This window comes from Lepidothrix coronata, unplaced genomic scaffold (assembly GCF_001604755.1).
Source record: "Lepidothrix coronata isolate B3197 unplaced genomic scaffold, Lepidothrix_coronata-1.0 Scaffold4, whole genome shotgun sequence".
Classification (NCBI taxonomy): Eukaryota; Metazoa; Chordata; class Aves; order Passeriformes; family Pipridae; genus Lepidothrix; species Lepidothrix coronata.
In genome coordinates, this window is record NW_016690184.1 from 4,805,362 (window position 1) to 4,820,458 (window position 15,097).

Below are 15,097 nucleotides of genomic sequence, written 5' to 3' on the forward strand. Positions count from 1 at the left end.
GTTCCAAATTTATGTGACAAATAAAGATGATATTTATTGCTACTTAAATCTTGCTAGCAGGACCACTTGCATTTACAACGTAGCTTGACTTTTTTCCTAGGACCCTCGGAAGAAGTTGATTCAGCAGTGGTTGATGGAGGAAGGTGATTTGGGTGTACTTTCCAAAAAATTTCAGTTATCAATGAACCCTCCCCTAGGAGACTGGTCCATAGAGGTGGAAGTGAACGTGAGTATTAACATTGCGAAGTCACAGAGATATTTATTTCTTTTGGTAGATGTGAATAAAATTGTGTTTACTTTGCTGAAACCAGTTACTAACATGGACCATGAGATGCAGAAATCCTTCCCTTATGACAAATATCATGCAAGATGCTATGCAAAGATATTATGCAAACCTCACAATATTTTGAGTAGTGTATGGTTTTGTAAGGAAGGATACAAAAACCCCCAAACATGTTTTATCCCAAAGTCTGTGTTTTGATTATAAAATAAAAATGCTATTAAAAACATGAGGGGGTTTTAATATTAACATGCAAGAAAGACCTTATGGAGAACTGTGTGAGGAGTTTTTTTGGGGGTTGTATTTTTTTTTTTAACTGAAATCCTCTTATGTTTATTTTGCAAGCAAATACACAGAAATTCAGGGGTGTTTCATCAATTTGCAATGACTAATGAGTTACTGAGGAAAAAATAACTATGTGAAATAGAAAGGATGTCTAGTAATGCACAACTATTCCAGTAAAAAAAAATGGAACAATCTGCATTGCATTTTGCTATTGGTAGTAGTTCTCTCAGTTCAGTCCTTTAAGCTGTATACTCCTCATAGACCATGGAAAATGTTGCAAAAATAGCCAGAGATTTAGCTGTTCAAAACTCTGTGTGTCAAGTTTATTCAGTCTGCTTTTAAATGCTGTAATTTGGGAACTGCATTTCCGACTTGGCTTGCAGTGGCTGTTCAGGGACATTTAGCAAGTACAAACAGGACTGCTTAATGTTCCATAATGAAGGAGATGATGGGGTAGAAAGCAGAAAAACTCATGTGATCATTTATTACTTGGGAGTAATGTTTACCAGTACCGGTTATATACTTGATAGATTTCTATAGGCTGAAGTATGTGAGGGTGGTGCTCAAGTAAGTGTCAGGACTGGATTTTTCAAAAGTGTTCTCATGTGGGTGTGGAGTTGTTGCTGTTGTCTGTGATGGGAAAAATGTATTAAGTTGTTCCTGCCCTAATCTGTGTACTCTGCCACCCCTTCTCATCCCCAGACTTCAGTAGCTTCTCAGTCATGCTGAGGCAGCTGTAATCAGGATGGGATCTAAAGTACGATGGGGAAGTGACCACATTGAAAAGCATCTCTGTGTTTTTCTTTGCCTAGACCAAATTGGTTCACTGCTCTGGTTGACAACCATCCCCACTCACAGCTACATAGGTGCTTTTCAGCTGGTGGGGAAGTGTGGCTCAGACATGGGAACAAAGCCTGGTGAGAGTGGTGGGCTACTTGCCAGGTGAAAGGGTGTTTATGAAATGTTTCTTGGGCTTTCTGCAGAGACTTGAGTAATCCTGAAGTCAGGAGATCATTGATGAAGGAACTGCAGCAGCTGTTTTCAGGATCTGAATGAGTGCTGTACCGTCCTGAAACAAAAACAGAAAGAAAAAAAATGAAGTTGTAAAGTTGAAAGAAAAATGCCTTATAGATTCAACTCGGCTAGTGAAACAGCTGTGAGAAAAGACAAGTGAAGTGAAATCTTAGTAGACGATAGTTGATGGTATTCTAAATTTTAGCCATTTAGTACTATTACAGAGGTTAATGATCCTGGAAAACATATGTCAGGGTGGGAATGTCTCTCAAGTCATGAGGAAGAAGGAGAGAGTAAATAGGGAACGTTTTGTTCGCAGTCTCTTTCAACACATAGCTCAAGGGCATCAGGTAAAGGAGGTAAAGAGCGATTTCAAAATAACTAAAACAGCATAACTGAACTGCAGAACACAGTGGATATTGTGAATACTGAGAATTCAAGTGGGATTGAAAAATGTCTGGACACATTCATAGTACACTCCTTTGATAGCTAGAAACCCCTGAGGTGTCAGGTCAAGACAGAGTGTCACTGCTGGCTATCCTCATTGATGCAGTTGGCTGCCTAGGTGTTGAACCTTGCTGCAAAAGACTGGACATTGGCTCTCATATTAGATCTATCAGGCTACAACCTTTCCTAGGTTGTCTGTATCATATTTTCATCTAATTTTCCCTGCTATTAAATTTTTAAAATTTAGGGTTTTAACATAAGAGTTTTGGGGTACTTAATAGAGCTCTACATGCTTCAGCAACAGGAAGAATATCCAGGGTCATGGATAATGCTCATCACTCTAGGATGTCTTTCTCTGTTCACCACTGTTATAGAAAACAATTCAAGGTGAAAGTCCTGCAAAGTGTTTTTGGTACATATATTAAAGTGGTCTTTTGGGAAAATACAATCTTGGGCAGAACAGAAGTGGAATTCTTTTTTTTCATTGACAGAGGATATGAATAATACTTAAGAAACACTGTGTTTAATAAGTGGGGGGAAAAAACGGAACTAGCAGATAGCTATCAGTATAAATGAAAGTCTGAACTCTTGCATGTATTTAGGAAATGTAAAGATCTCAAGGAAAACTTAATGGTTAATAATAAAAGTATGAAAGAGTTTTTAAAGCTTGTTAGAAACAAAAGGAATTCCAGCAGTCGCATAGCCTGGTAACATGAGGAAACAGTAACTGTGTGGCAAAGGGGAAAACTTTTAATAGGGATGATGGTTTTTAGTAGTTAAGTGAGTCTCACTGTGGGCAGTTTTGAAAAGACCATCAGAAGATGAACATTCTTAACAGAAAAGAGTGAGGTAACATGAAAAACTATAGACTTGTCATGTGGTATGAAAAAAACAATGACAAAGGTGACTTGGGATTCCATTGATTAAAAATTACATTATTTAAGGCTCATATGGAATTGGTTAATAAGGTAGATTTAATGATTTCTGAAAAGGCTTTTCACTGTACGAAGTCTTAATGAAAAACAGTGGTGTGTATACAGTCTGTCAAAGACGGATGGATTGATTTTTGTGCAATTGACAATCACCCAAGGTGTTTCCAATATAAACTGATGCTCTCCCTGGAGCCAGGGAAGACAGCTCCATGGTAGGAGAGACTGCAGAAGTCTGCTCTGTTGACTGTATATCAGAGGATCAAATGAATCAACAGATTTATTGATTACAGTCTGAGAGTGCTGTTACGGGTTTTAAAGGCTTTTTAATCTAGTGGAGAAAGGCATAATATGAACCAACTAATAGAAATTGAAGCCAGACAAATTCTCTTTGGCATATATATGTCTTTCATTGATAAAGTGCTTATTCACTGGAACAAACGAAAAAGTGGGAGTGAGCGTTTTTCTGTTACTTGATGCATCTTTGTGTAAGATGCATTTTAAATGCAGATTGCCAGAGTAGCTGAATACAAAGGAACTAAACCTGGGATAAAAAAAAACCAGGCTAAATGGTTCCTTTAGACACCAAACTCTTTGAATTGAAAATTAAAATAGAGAAGAAAAAGAAGAGTATATTATAATAAAAAAAAGAAAAAGAAATTTTAGACTTTGGGGTACAGAAAAACATGGCTATCCTTACAGTGCTTATCCTTTGAGACCATTTTTGTTCATACCTTCTCTGCTTTAATTTTCAAATTCAATGTTGAATATAATGACAAAACAATATGCATTATTTCTGTAGCATGTGCCTACACAGTATCTTAAGCTGGATAAGGCTGTCATATACTAAATACATTAAGTGACTATTTCAATATTCACACTATTACGTTAGGTCTGCTTACTGTGTTGTCTCACAGACTGGTTTTTTCCTGATAGCACAACAACCATGAAACCTGAAAGAAACTTTGCAGAATAAAGGAAAAGAACTTTTCTGATGGGAAACTCTACTTGGTTCTCTTGGTTACTATGCCCTGAAATACAAGATCATATGGGATGGGATTCAGTTTGAGGTTTAAGCTGTGTGGATGTCTCTATGGTGGTGATGTGGTAAAGATTTAATTGATGTTTAGTGAAAGCTAGTGCATGACTTGATCACTCCTAGTGGATATTTCTGGCTATTGTCTGGATATTCCTTGCTGTTCTACAACAATTTGGCTGTCAGAGGAAGGTACAGTTTTCTACAGTGCTATATATAAAGTTGCATTATATATATATATATTCACCAATCTCTTTCTGATAACAGAGATCACTGAGAAATTGGATTTACTGCTAAGGAATACTTAGTATGTGTCTGGAGTTTTTAATAGATTGTCTACCTATCTGTAACTAGTACTGCTAGCTCTGAGTCTGCATGGCACTCAGTGCAGCTTATGGATATATTCAGGGCTTTAGAAACATCTTCAGATGGCAAAGCCAGACTGATCTCTGTAGGACTTATTATCTTGATGCCATGACCTGAACTTTCTAGCTAAATAGCCAGCTGTCCAGCCTTTCTTTCTCGGATTCCTCTCTTGTCTTTTAAGAGTGTTGTTAAGTGAGTAACATTTCCCTTCTAGTGGTTACACATCAGTTTCCAAGCGTACTGAGTTTTGATTCTTGGAAGTGTTGCCTCTGAATACTGTTTTAAATCAGATTTTGGCTGCTTGCTGCCGTTAAACATCCTGTAGTACTTTTTTATTTCAATAAGAGTTCAGGTGTTAGTACAGCTGTTCCAGGAAAACTCAAGACAAGAGTAATTACAGTCTGGTTCCCAAGTCTCCACCTTGTATTTTAGTTGGACATCTTATATTTCCTGTTATGGAGCCTTTCTCTGAAAGGTTTTTAGTTGCTGGGTTTTAGTAGCATGCACCTCCAACCAGAAGTTGTTGCTAGTTAAATGGCATTTTGTAATCTAATTTATGGAAGTTGTTATTTATAAATTTATGATGAAATATTGAAGAGTAGTAATGTTTCAGGTGCAATGAGGGCTTTCTAAAACATTTTTAGAGTTCAGCTTAAAATATTTAAAGCTTCAGCTATTAAGCAACATTCAAAATTAACTGGGAATGATTATATACTTTACACTTTGAATATTTTGACTTTTGATGTTTTATGTCTGTTACAGTGTATCCACTATGAATTCTGTTATTTTTTACTGCTAGGTCAGTAACAGATTTCACAACTGATCCATCAAGTTTGATGTTCTGTATAGAATTGCTTAAAAAAAGTGTCACCTTCCTTCCAAATCAGGCTGTACATAAAACCTTTGGCATTGGCTGTGGTGTATTCAGTAGTTTACAAATGCACACTGATTCAATCAGGATCTGATAGTGTGAATACTGGTGACACTGGAGACTGTGATGTTGGATTTGAACAGAATTTTATTTTGGGGTTTGTTTCCTACATCTGAGAATAAAACATGGAAGTGATCACAGAATGCTTCTGTTACTTCTGTCTAGACAGAAATTTGTTTTATTTAGCTGCAAAGCCAGAGTGAAGGAGTGCTCCTAACATGGCCTGTGAGATGATGGGGTAGCCTCTGGAATGCAGCTGGTGCTAGCACTTATCTTTTCCAGGGCCCTTGAACCACACCCAGAGTCTTTCCCGGTGCTCTAACTTGTGATGCACCTCAATGTCAGAAACAAATAAGGAAATGGACCCAGGAGAGATTCATTTCAGGGACTTTTGGTTGCCAAAGAAGAAAAAATCTGCAGGGAACGGTTTGTGTGACCTCACTTGTTGGATCAGACCCCAATCACTTAAAACAGGACTGGTTCATCACAACAGAGCAAAATCTGGACTGTAGTTGTTAAGGATTCTTAGATGTCAGGATCCACAGCACCTAAGGCTGCAGAAAGGCTCCATCATCCTCACTATCCCACAATACTTATATGGATCTCTTTTTGGTACTATTTTCTTACTCTGGCTAATGGGCACAGAGTGCAATAGGTGTTTTGCAGTTTAGGAAATGATGACAGCGCAAAATGTTATTAGTCTGGAAGGGTGAGTATGTTTAAGAAGCAAGAGAAGGCATGGAAGGCAAAACCTGTACTAGAATAAAGCAGCTTTGGAAACAAGTGGAATAGGCATGGTGGTGTTTTTCTACCTTAAAAAAACATGCTTAAAATCTCTTTTGGGTGGTATATAAAACTAACTGCTTGCCTCAAAAGCCACTATTCTTGGAAACTGGTTTAGCAACTTCCCATTCAATATATTTGAACAATATTTGCAGAGAGACAGCCCTGCCCCGATGAACTAAAGTGATAAAGTGGTTGAAATGATGTTACTTGTCTTGCTCCAAACTAGCTGGCTGAAAAGTGTGTTAGTGGCTTGGCATTCAGATCATCAAGATGACTAGTAGGGTCTTTTCCTTTCCCTGAACTGTGAAGCATGATTTCTGTCACAAAGCTTGTCATTTTAGAGAAGGTACAGATAGGAGTGCTAGTCTCACTGTGATCTCTGTTTTCTACTACTTAAGAATTCTCCTAGTTTTTAGTTGTTTGTTTGGTTGTTGTTGTTGTTGTTTTACTTTAAGATAATGTGAAAAAAAATTTCATTTTCAAGGGAGATGCTTTTTCATCCTGCCGTCTAAGGTAATGTTCTGGTCATTGCTTAATTGGTAAGAGTGACATATATACCTAACATTGGAAATAAAAGATATACAGAGAACAAGATGTGAGATAAATTTGCTACAGATCATTTTCCTAAGATACATATTCCTAAGACTACCTTATAGTAATCTGATTGTGGACTGCATGTCAATGCTGTAGCATTTCTAAGTGTTGTGATTTGCACAAATGTTGTGAAAATAGCGGATTCTGCATATATATTTTCAAACCCAGGAATATTAATATGGCATTTATTTTTGGTGATCAGTGACTTAATCATGGAATTGGCAGCAATCTGATTTTTACTTTGATAGAAGTATTTTGGTAGGAAAATTGTAAATAGAGATGTATAAACAGCTTGGTCTAAAATGCTAAAAAATTAAGAAAATTGCTAAAAATCAAGCAGTTTGGAAAGTCATTGATCAGGTTTCCAGCTAAGGTCCTGGTCCTACTGTTTTTAGCACAACAGCTCTCTTGCCACAGACACTTGTTCCTGTCTGACATATCTTGATGCCACCTGGCAATTGGTTATTCCCTTCTGAGGAAAATCAGGAAATAAGTGAAAAAAAAATAGAAAAATAGGAAAATAGAACGCAATAACAATGTATTATATAGTTTTTTGGTTGGTTTTTTTTTTCCCCATTGATTTTAACTAACAAATAAATAAGACAGGAAGATACAACACAAAATATCTCCACCAAAGTATGTCTTTTGAGTAAATGTGGAACTATAAGATTAACATGCTTTTGAAATGGTCTTGTCCACTAGATACACACTGTAGGAGCTTCTCATTTGTAGAAGTTATTTTTAAATGAGCTAGTAAAGATACTGCTGGTAGGTCGGTCATGGTTTATCCTGATGACTGTGGCTGCTTGTGCTAGGTAATTTTATGTTAGCTGGCTCAGGTATTCTGGCTTTTTATACAGAAATCAGCCATATGTAGATGCCTGCAGATTGAAAACTCCACAAGCTTTTCATTTTATATACCTACAATCTGCTTCATGTGAATTCTGTGTCCTTCTCTTGTGCAAATACATACTACTGGTTCCTACAGGAGCTGATAGTGGTTGAACCATGATTTAAAATCACACCAAGTCAGAAATTGTAGTTTAACTTGAATATGGGTGGGATTTGGCCAAGAAGGTATGTTAAACTTACTAATCTAATTATGATTTTCTCATATGAATTTTTTCAATAGGGTCAAGTTCATTATCAAAGATTTAAAGTGATGGAATATGGTAAGTGTTATTTAAGGGCATTTAGTAGTGACCAAAATTGTTAGTGATTCTCCATTAATTTATACTAGCTTAACTTGGCTAGCAGGAACCCTTTACTCACAGAAAGTTTAATTTCCAAATGTCTTGCTTTTCTGAGACTGACAAAAAAATGCTATCTTATCAGCTCCCTGTTTATATTTGATAATTTTAATGACCTTCTACTGTAGCGTCTGGATGTCATGCAGTCTTAAAAATGCTTATCTTAAGCCTGTGGGATGCAGTTATTGTCCATGTTTTTCCAGGATCATGTAGACAATGTGTTCATCCCAAAATATCTGTATAATATCTGATTGTGGAGCTTGCTGATGATTCTGTAAAGACTGAGTAAACTAAAAGTTTTGTATTTCAGTTTTACAAGCTTATATGCAGGCGGCTTTTATGATGCTTGTTCTCTTTTTAACAAAAAGTCTTAGCCTGGGGCATGCATAGGGCTGGGTTAAAAATATATCTTACCTTATAATCCTTAGGAAACTATAGTAGTAGTCTTTATCAAATTACATGTTCTACCCTTATTACTTAAAAAAACCTAATATTCCTTCTGTGAATTTAACACTTTTTGGTTTTGTTTTTTTTTTCTTCAGTTTTACCAAAATTTGATGTCATGATAACAACACCATTATACTACTCTCTGAGAGATGAAGATGTAACTGGTGTTGTCACTGCGAAGTAAGTAAATCATCGATACTGTTGTAACGCTTACTCTTAAGAAAATTATTGTGGGTCTCTAAGTGTCAAAGTAAAAGCTTATATTTAGAATGCTAAAAAAGCCCTTTCTACTCAAAATTAGTTGGCTAACATCCATTTCTAGTTACTGGATTTTGTTGTGTAACAAGGTTCGATAGATCTTCAGACTTTTAGTAAGTTCTTCTGATCTGGTAAACATACTTCTGGACTACAGCCTACACATTTGCAGCTACTTTATTTTAAATTTTTTTTTAAGTTTTCTGGTTATAATGTATATTTTGAGGCTTTTTTCTTTTGTCCTTATGGTTCTTTTATGGTCTCTCCAACTTAACATGTCAAGGTCTGTAGGTAGAGTAACTATATTTTATTAGACTACTTGGAAAATTAGGCAAACTTCTATGAACATCCTTCTTGGTCCAATATATCAACGTTGTGGATTTCAAGTATAGGTTTCTCCTACCTATCAAAATACCTATACCTGTAAATGGGTGAAGAATTAAAAGCTCTTGAGAAATTCAGGAGAGGATTCAGTGAAGACTATTGTATAAATAATATTTTATTTTTTAATTTGAGCAAATATCTAGAGAAAATTTTAGTATGCAATAGTCTCAAATAGAAATTAGTTTTATTTTTGGAAGATGAGAACCAGGTGGAGGTACCTGACAGATCCACCCAAGAAGACTGGAAATAAAGGTCTTTCATGGGTTATTTAATGGCATAGAATACGTACCTTCTAAACAAGCACTATTGATAAGTGAAATGCAGAAATGATTGTTTAACAAGCTATTTAGGTGGAAGGTTTGGACTTCAAGAAAAAACTTCCATCCCTAGAGCCAATACCATGTGATATTATAAACCATCTGATAAAACAAACTATAAAGGCAGGATTGACAACGGGCCCTGAGCAACCTGATCTAGTGGGTGGCAAAAACTTGCTTCCAGTTAATATAGTTAATTTTTCTACATTGAACAGCCCATAGTGATTGTAATAGGTTTATAGAGCTTGTGTGAAGGTTTTGGACTTCCAGCTTTAGTGTTGATAAACTGGTCTCAGTATTGCAAACCCACGTTTCAAAGAAGAAATGTGTTCTAGCCATGTTTGGGACCAGGGAAAATTATTTTGGTAGAATCTTTTGCTTTGAGAGCTCTTCAGGTGTATTGTTTCTCCTTGACTGGTGTGTTTCAGGTACACGTATGGAAAGCCAGTAAAAGGAACTGTAACAGTCACATGCCTTTCTGTCTCTTACTGGACAAACAAGAGAAATATAACAATAACAATGGAGGTGAGTTGTCCTTAGCAGTTTCTTTAAGCCTGTGTTCTTTTGTGGGTTAAATAATGCCTGGAACCATTTGGGGATGCTGAGTTCAGCTGGCATGGTCTGTGTAGTGACTTGCATGGAGAGTGTTAAACTCTCTTCAGTTTCCAGCCTGAAGTGTCAGTGTCCGTTCAGACTGCTTTTTGGGAATGATACTTGGCATCTATGGTCGTTTGACCTGTGCCTGGAAGTTATTTTGGAGAGCGCTAGTTGGCCTAGGTAGAAAAATTTTCTGGGAGCTACTGTAGCACCATTGGTGCTGGAGGACACAGGCCCAGAAGTGCTCCCTGACCCTATGTCTACCCCTTCACACTCAGCCCTGTGTTACAAGGCCAGAGGAGAACACGTCAATTGTCTAGGTGGAGCTCCAGCATGGTGGAAACCAAAGCATTTTGCCTAATAATTGCCTAGTAATGACATTTGATCTACTGCACTAATTAAAAAATTTAAAAGGACATACAGTTTCAAACTGAAGACCTAAAAGAGGTGATAGGTTCTTTGCATTCTTTTTGCAAAATCAGACATTTTACTTTTGAGATATGAACTGTGTTTAAAAAAAAGTTAAATTTCTGCTGCATGGTATGCCTGTCACTTTCTGTTTGCTGACTTCAGCAGCTATCTAACTTCAGTGCCTTCAGCAGCACTTAGTCTACAGAAGCTCTGAGCTCAGTGATGTTCAATAGGTTATACCCACCTTGTTGGGTACGTGTACCTACGTGTTCATTGTATTTTTCTATAAAGCATAGGTGCCACTGCTCTAGCTATGTAGAAATGGATAATGCTAGACATTGGGAAAAAAAATAAGTAACTTTCTCCATAAAGTGTTGTTGCCTCTAAAAAGGTAGTGAGCTTTACTGGATTTAATAAAAATTGATGTTGAAAGCGAAAGATAAAGATCAGCATTGATGATTTTCTGGTGTTGACAAAACCTTTATGTGAGGAGAGCTACAGAACTTAACCAGAAATAAGTGGTTGTAGATGGAAAGGTGTCCTTGGCTTTTCTGGCTCAACAATTATTTTTTTCTACATTGTAGATAAACGGATCTGTGAATGTAACCTGTAACAAACTTATGTTGCAAAACTTGAATGCTGAGCATTCGTGGCACCAAGGTGATAGTGATTACACAGAGCCAATAGAAATGATCGCGGTGGTCACTGAGTCACTCACAGGTATGTGGATGTGTGATGTCTGAGAGAAAGCCGGAGTAGGTGGTGCTGAAAGAGCTTACTGCTGTGTGGAAGAGCTTGGAGTGCTAGGAAAGCATCATGGGCTGATTTCAGCACAAACCGTCCACGTGCAAATGTATCATCTGAACTGTTGCTTGCCTAGATATTAAATAGTTTAACCAGCTGTTAATTTGGTTGAATGGAGTTTTATATTAAATGATTTATTAAATAATCAAGAAATATGTTCAGATGGGAACTTAAAGTCAATGACTGATCACTTTTGATGAGAACAGGCATAAAGAATTGCTAGCATTAGCCTGAATCTTACAAATTTAAGCTGAACCATAAACTTACCTTACTTGTGTGTTTGTAAATCGCATTAGTTGATTCTCTGGCCCCATGTTGTCCCCCTGTCTAGCCTCTTCTAGACCCACTGATTTGCAAACTAAGGTTTTTTTGTGAGTTTGTGTTCCGCTGCACTTGCGTATTAGAAAAAAAGCCATTTGTACAAAATTTCTGCCAGTCCTAGAAACTAGCTTTCATTACAGACTTTCTGTAGAAACCCTGTCAAGGTGAAGTTGGTTGATTTGGGATTAATAAGTTCCTTCCTTGTGTCATTCTGGAGTGGAGCCCTGCGTGTGGTACATCTTATTTAGCGTTGTGGGAGGCAGTACCAGTGCATGTACCACCTTTGTACTGATGCGTAACCGGAAGGATGAAGAGCGAGAGGAGTGGAAATGATGAAAAATATGATTGAATTATTTATGAATCTTGGACAGTAAATTTTATTGCTGCTAAAGTAATGTGTATGTTAAATGCATATTGTCTAAACATATACAATTATTCAACAGGAATTTCCCAAAATTCAAGTACCATCATATTTCCGAAGCAAAGTGATTATTTTATTGAATTTCTGGACTACTCTAGAGTTATAAAACCTTCTCTGAACTTCATAGCTACTGTAAGTTCTTTTCTTTTATTATAATCTGTGCATAAACAAATATGACATCTCCTGTATTTTTGCTTAGATGACAAAGTTTGCCTTGGATTTTTAAGCATAATTTACAGATTCGTTTTCAAATTACCTATTTTTCATGACACGTATCAGCAAATACTAAACTTAAAGGCATTTGCTCTAGAAAAGTATAAATTGGCAGGGAATGCTGTGGTATTGGCAGGATATATTTGAGTATAGTTTGTTGACATTCTTATAGAAGAGAAATTTTTTGTTTCTAGCTGATTCTTTTCTGTTCAGTGACTGTGCTTTAAAACAACAAAGTAGTTATTGAGTTCCAATCCTCCTAATAGTATTTGCATATCTAAGTGTATATATATATATATATACAAATATATACTTTATATAATACATATATATATATGCAAGCTGCTGTTACAAAATTCAGTGAAACTCATTAAACCACATTGCTCTCAAGTGAAAGTGTTGGTTTTGCCTTCTGTCCTATCTTTCTCATACCAGTTGCAGTCCACTCAAAGAAGTATTAATTGTTCTTCATGCTGTTCATAGTTTGCGTTTGGTATTTCTACATTTTACAGAGGTTGCATATTGCACCACTGCATTTTGCTTGAAAAGGGGAATCAACTTTACAATTCCTGAGCCTTTACTATATAGACCTAAATACCAGTAAAATTGGCTGAATATACACTTTCAGAGTAGCTTGGCTCAAGCTATAGCTTCATGCTAGCCTGATCATTTGGGCTTTGTTTTTTTGTCCATTTTATTTTCCTTGCCAGCATTCCATTTTGACTCCAGCTCTGACCTGTTTTTTCCTCCTCTCCTAAAGATGAGCTGAGTGAGAAGTAGCTGAGACATTTAGCAATGCTTACAGCTGGCAGAGAGGAAGGTATCAGTTATGATCCCAGAGGAGCATGAAGGAACAACTGCTGCTGTTACTAAAAAGCAGAGATCTGCATATCTGTGCAGAGAGAGAGCATAAGAAAATAATGATGGGGAGGAGAGGTAATGCAGTGGCAGATTTATGGATTGAAAAAGAAAAGAGAAGCATTAGTTCAGTGCTTTTAGATACAGACATTGATTTTTTTGGAGTATATAATGCAGAATGAGAATGTTTTTAGAGTGGATGAGAATCTGCTTGTGTGTGGGGATAAAGGTTGATGTAAATTGTAAGAAGTTGCAGACTGTCAATTTTGGGCCTAGTTTCAGTCTTTTCCTCAACTCACTTGATGAATCCATAAACACATCTGACTCAGCACCATCCCTGCTCATCCAGCTCATTTTCCTGCACATGATGTAAGGCTGTCCTTTCTTGTGGTGGTGAAATACAAGTGACAAAATTAAGTAGTCAGACTGCATAATTTACCTGAGATGCAATCATTTTCAACAAGAAGAGTATTTGGAAGAGCTAAAAGTCAGGTCACCTTTCAGTTCTATTTGCTTTTCTTTTTCTCTTTTTTACCTCCCTGGAGTTATGAATAATTTTGTTCTTGGCTGACTTGCCTACCTGCAGTGCTTAAAAGGGATAAAAAATAAAATTACTTCTGTGCAGTTTTGGTCATTGCAATATAAGAAAGATATTAAGCTATTGGAGAGTGTCCAAAGGAAGGCAACAGAGATGGTGAAATGCCTTGAAAGAAAGCTGTATGAGGAGTGACTGAGGGGGTCACTTGGTCTGTTCAGCCCGGAGAATAGGAGACTGAGGGGAGATCTCATTGCAGTCTACAGCTTCCTTGTGAGGGGAAGAGGAGGGGCAAGCACTGATCTCTTCTCTGTGGTGACCAGTGATAGGACCTGAGGGAATGGCCTGAAGTTGTGTCAGGGGAGATTTAGGTTGGGTATTTGAAAAAATTCTTCACCCAGAGGGTGGCTGGGCTCTGGAAAAGGCTCCCCAGGTAAATGGTCACAGCACCAAGCCTGTCAGAGTTCAAGAAGCATTTGGACAATACTCTCAGGCCCCTGGTGTGACTCTTGGGGATGGTCCTGTGCAGGGTTAAGGATTGGACTCGATGATCCTTGTGGGTTTCTTCAAACTCAGCATATTCTGTAATTCTGTGAGAGAAATCTGAGGATGCCTTTGTTTTCTTGATATGAAATGAATGCAAATATATTGTTAAATATATTGTGTTGTGTTGTGCATTTTAGCCTTTCCCTGTTCAGTGAGTGTTTTCTTTCTTTTTGTTTTTAGCTAAAGGTGTCACGTTCCGATAGCAACCAGCTCACAGCTGAAGAGAGACAGAATTTTGTAACAGTCACTGCACAACAGTCAGATCTGCTTTTTCACCACTCTTCACTTTCTCACCTTGAAAATGAGGCAACAGAGGAGAGAAATCTGACAGTCCGTGTCCTGAATTACACAGTCCCAGAAAATGGAATAATTGATATTGAGTTTCCAATCCTGTATGATACAAAAACTCTGAGAGTTCAGGTATTGCTTTGCCGTATGTGGCTTTGGAGCATTGACAATCGAATTAAGCAGGCTTTGATCAATGTTGTCCTGTTCCTACCATCTACAACACCTGACATGTCACCTATTATTATTTTTGTTGCCTCATGTTTATGTTACAACAGGAAAGTGACAGATCCTGTCAAATGGGATCTAATAATTGCACCAAGATATCAAGGGAAAAACCAAAACAGATACCTAAAGCAAGCAGTAAAGTGATTCTGTACCGCCACTAAGACTACCATGTAAAGAGTATGTGAACATCACACAGATTTTGCTGTTTTGTTGAGAGCTGTTTTTGCACTGTCTCACAGGCAGAGTTCCTCAGCAGCAGGACTGACATAGGTGTTTATGATGTGTTCAGCTCCCCCAGCCAGACTTACCTCCAGGTTAAAACAAAGAGCCAGGATATAAAGGTACAGTCTGAGACAAAACTTGCCAAGATAAGAACCGTTCAAGTTATTCATCATGTTTCCATACTCATGCATATGAATTGCATGTTTTTCCTAGGTTGGGAAGCCTTTTGAGCTGAGCATTGCAAGCAACAAGCCAGTGAGAGAGTTCCACTATCTGGTAAGTCACTCGATTTACACATGGGCACAGTCCAAGATGACTTTTACCATCTTGAGAAA

The 15,097-nt window shown here is 37.3% G+C and overlaps 1 protein-coding gene across 1 annotated transcript in view; it reads left to right on the plus strand.

The window, feature by feature from the left end:
• The window catches only part of CD109 (CD109 molecule), a 75,750-nt gene that overhangs the window by 20,622 nt on the left and 40,031 nt on the right, over positions 1-15,097 (plus strand). The window contains exons 5-13 of the mRNA XM_017826909.1: positions 101-226; positions 7,801-7,840; positions 8,461-8,545; positions 9,750-9,846; positions 10,914-11,049; positions 11,898-12,007; positions 14,208-14,447; positions 14,780-14,881; positions 14,976-15,038. Of these exons, the coding sequence (XP_017682398.1) occupies positions 101-226; positions 7,801-7,840; positions 8,461-8,545; positions 9,750-9,846; positions 10,914-11,049; positions 11,898-12,007; positions 14,208-14,447; positions 14,780-14,881; positions 14,976-15,038 (999 nt within the window). The remainder of the gene's footprint in view (positions 1-100; positions 227-7,800; positions 7,841-8,460; positions 8,546-9,749; positions 9,847-10,913; positions 11,050-11,897; positions 12,008-14,207; positions 14,448-14,779; positions 14,882-14,975; positions 15,039-15,097) is intronic.